General features: G+C 41.1%; 1 protein-coding gene across 1 annotated transcript; it reads left to right on the top strand.

Moving 5' to 3' along the window:
* The first annotated feature begins 337 nt into the window (after positions 1 to 337).
* On the top strand, positions 338 to 3,086 carry LOC114188682 (putative WRKY transcription factor 31). The gene is made up of 6 exons (XM_028077274.2): positions 338 to 742; positions 854 to 955; positions 1,065 to 1,220; positions 1,407 to 1,778; positions 1,896 to 2,009; positions 2,129 to 3,086. Exons 1-6 carry the CDS (start codon positions 437 to 439, stop codon positions 2,786 to 2,788), a joined length of 1,710 nt encoding a protein of 569 aa, XP_027933075.1. The 5' UTR covers positions 338 to 436; the 3' UTR covers positions 2,789 to 3,086.
* Positions 3,087 to 3,579: the final 493 nt, after the last annotated feature.

The raw sequence follows: 3,579 nt of genomic DNA on the forward strand, positions 1-3,579 counted from the left end.
AAAAAACTACATGAGTTAGTTATAGTAGAGAAAATAGTAAGCAGTAAAAATTTAATGCGGTGATTTTAATTAAGAAAGAATATAATAATTTTGCATGAAATGTTATTGGTTTGAGAGAGAAGAGATGAAATCCGGGGCGGGTTGTGAGGTGTGAACTGGAGAGGTGGACTGGGTATGAACTGTGGGCGGGTACGTGGTGGAGAATTAGACATTGTCCAGGATGACGCACCATCTGGCGCAATAATTTGCTAAATTTTTCACAAATCTCCAATTTCATTTCCATTTGGTCCACGCTCCTTGTATCCCCCAACTCTTTTTATACCCAACCCCATTGCACTGGACAAAGACTTCATTTCCTGATACCATTCCTCTTACCCCTCTCTCTCTCTGTAGTTTCCTTCATTTCTATTTCTTTCTCCCTTGTTGTGCTTGTTTTATGGACAAAGGATGGGGACTCACCCTTGATACCTCTTCCTCGCAATCTCTCTCATTATTACCTTCCAAACAGCCTTCCACTTCTTTAACCAAACTCACCGGCGACACCATGTTCCCTCTCCTCGGATTCCCCGTCAACCTTAGCCGCCCCGCTGCCAAGGACGACGAACACAACCGCAAAGTCCTCGGTGAAGTCGACTTCTTCTCTGATAGACTCACCAAACCAACATCCCCACCCTCCCACGACCACCACGTTAAACCCAACATCGTCAAGAAGGAAATTGTTGAAACACCTCTCCACGTTAATGTAATTAACCTCCCTAAACTACTTTTTTCTTTCTTTCTTTCTTTCTTTTTTATTTTTTCCCCGGATTATTTATTACTTTCTGCTTCTAAATCACTATTTCTCTCTCTCTAGACTGGTTTACAACTCCTTACTGCTAACACCGGGAGTGACCAATCCACCGTCGATGACGGGGTTTCATCGGATGCAGAAGATAAGCGAGCCAAAACCACTGAGGTACATATATTTTTATTTTATTCATAAATCCTATTAATAAATGTCGTGTTTGTGGTTATTTAAGTTTTCATTATTTGTGAAATTGACATATATTTGTTTGTTTATTCAGCTTGCGCAGATGCAAGTGGAACTTCAACGCATGAACGCAGAGAACAAGAAGCTGAAAGAGATGCTAAGCCATGTGACCGGTAACTACACGGCCTTGCAGATGCATCTCATGACATTAATGCATCAGAACCAGCGGACAGTGAACACAGAAAATGAGGTACTTATAAATTAAATTTACAAATAGTTTTCTTGAATTGCCCTACCTTTTTTTAATAATTATAGTGAAGAGACTGAAACTGCTTTGCCATACAGTGAATAACACGGTTACTGTATGATTTTATTTTTCTTACGTAAACGATCTGGGTTGGATTTGGAACATGTTAATAATAATGTTGAAATTCAGGTTGTTCAGGGAAAGGCCGGGGATAAAAATGATGGTGTTGGTGGAGGAAAGGTTCCAAGACAGTTCCTTGATATAGGTCCCAGTGGCGCAGCCGAAGCAGATGACCAAGTGTCTGACTCTTCTTCCGATGAGAGAACACGATCGAGCACACCTCAGAACAATAATATTGAAGTTGGAACGAGAGACGGTGCGAGAAATGTTAATGCCAAAAGAGAGTTGGGTAGGGAAGAGAGCCCAGACTCAGAATCCCAAGGTTGGGCTACTAATAAGCTTCAGAAAGTTAACCCTTCCAATGCTATCGATCAGTCCACTACAGAAGCCACAATGAGAAAAGCTCGTGTCTCAGTTCGTGCCCGATCAGAAGCTCCCATGGTACGTATATCATACTATATATAGTATGTTTTATGAGTTCATTAATTAATTTACAAACCATTAAAGCCAGCGATGACTAGTAAATTGCTTCTCTAACTCAATGGATCGTTGTTGCAGATAAGCGATGGGTGCCAATGGCGAAAATATGGACAAAAAATGGCCAAGGGGAACCCATGTCCTCGAGCATATTATAGATGCACTATGGCAGTTGGTTGCCCAGTTCGCAAACAAGTGAGTTTTTCTGATTGATCAATTTATATATAGTACTATTATCAACAAGATCTATTAACTATGTATTAAGTGTCAATCATTGTGGTCAAAACTAATAGAAATTTCTTGCTCTTTATTAGGTTCAACGTTGTGCCGAGGATAGAACAATTTTGGTTACAACTTATGAAGGTACACATAACCATCCACTTCCACCAGCAGCTATGGCCATGGCGTCAACCACTACAGCTGCTGCTAGCATGTTACTCTCAGGGTCAATGTCCAGTGCAGATGGAATAATGAATCCCAATTTGCTAGCCAGAGCAATTATTCCTTGCAATTCTAGCATGGCAACACTATCAGCTTCGGCGCCATTTCCAACTGTGACTTTGGACCTCACACATAACCCGAACCCTTTGCAATTTCAGAGAGCAGCTACCCCATTCCAAGTGCCCTTCCTCCAAGGGCAGCCTCAGAACTTTGGGTCCGGAGCCACCCCAATTGCACAAGCACAAGCTCTTTATAATCAATCGAAATTCTCTGGTCTTCAACTGTCTCAGGAAGTAGGTTCCTCCCAGTTGGCCGCACAAGCCTCTAGACCACCCTTACAGCCTAGCCAGCAACCCTCGTCGGCTGATACAGTCAGTGCCGCCGCGGCCGCTATCACCGCCGATCCAAACTTCACCGCCGTCCTCGCCGCCGCCATCTCCTCTATCATAGGCGGTGCTCATAATGCAAACAATAACACCAATAACAACAACAGCACAAGCAGAACTACCATTAGCAGCTTTTCAGGAAACTGAAGCCTTTTCCTTATCGTTCCATTTTTTGGTTAATACTATATTATTCCTTAAACTTTGTATTTTTGTACATGGGTATAAGGGAAAATGACACCGTAAATGTTCATATTCTTATTAGACCATGTCTTGGGAGGGAGGGATATATTAGATCAGAAAATGTTTAATTTTTTTGTACCATTTGTTTTCTTTTGAATAATGTTGTATATTTGATTCAAAAAAAATTCTGGGGAGTAAATAGACAGGGCAAATGAAGAATCGTCTTTTATCTTCTTCCTTTGTCATGTGGTTATGTTTTGTTTTCCATCTTGGCCAGCATGGTTTGTGACAATATCGAAAACAACCTAGATGGTAACCCATCCGAAAAGAACAAAAAAGAAAAGAATAAAAAGAAAAAAATTGATACGCTAACAGCCAATATTGAACGTGTTGCGAGGAATATTCGGATTTTCCCATTGGTCAAGAAATACGGCCATTACTCTTGATATGACACGTAAATGACCAGTTGTTGGATGGGAAGTAGTAATTGATAGGTGGACTTTAGCAAACGCAAGTGAGTTTCTTGGCAACTTCGTGTGCCCTGGGTGTAGGTGTAGAGGAGAGTAATTGAAATAATGAAGTGAGTAATAAATTAATAATGGGGTCAACTTAATAGTAATGTATGTGGTGGAAATGGGAAAAGTTGGATACAATTTTTGACTTTGTGTGGATGGACGTGGCGTCCACGTTAAGGGCATTGGACGAATGATGTTAGAGTATTTAAAACTAGGAATGGAGACAGACATGTCAGCTTGTTG

This window comes from Vigna unguiculata, chromosome 6, assembly GCF_037176805.1.
Source record: "Vigna unguiculata cultivar grain cowpea cultivar isolate G323 ecotype 2 chromosome 6, ASM3717680v1, whole genome shotgun sequence".
Taxonomy (NCBI): Eukaryota; Viridiplantae; Streptophyta; class Magnoliopsida; order Fabales; family Fabaceae; genus Vigna; species Vigna unguiculata.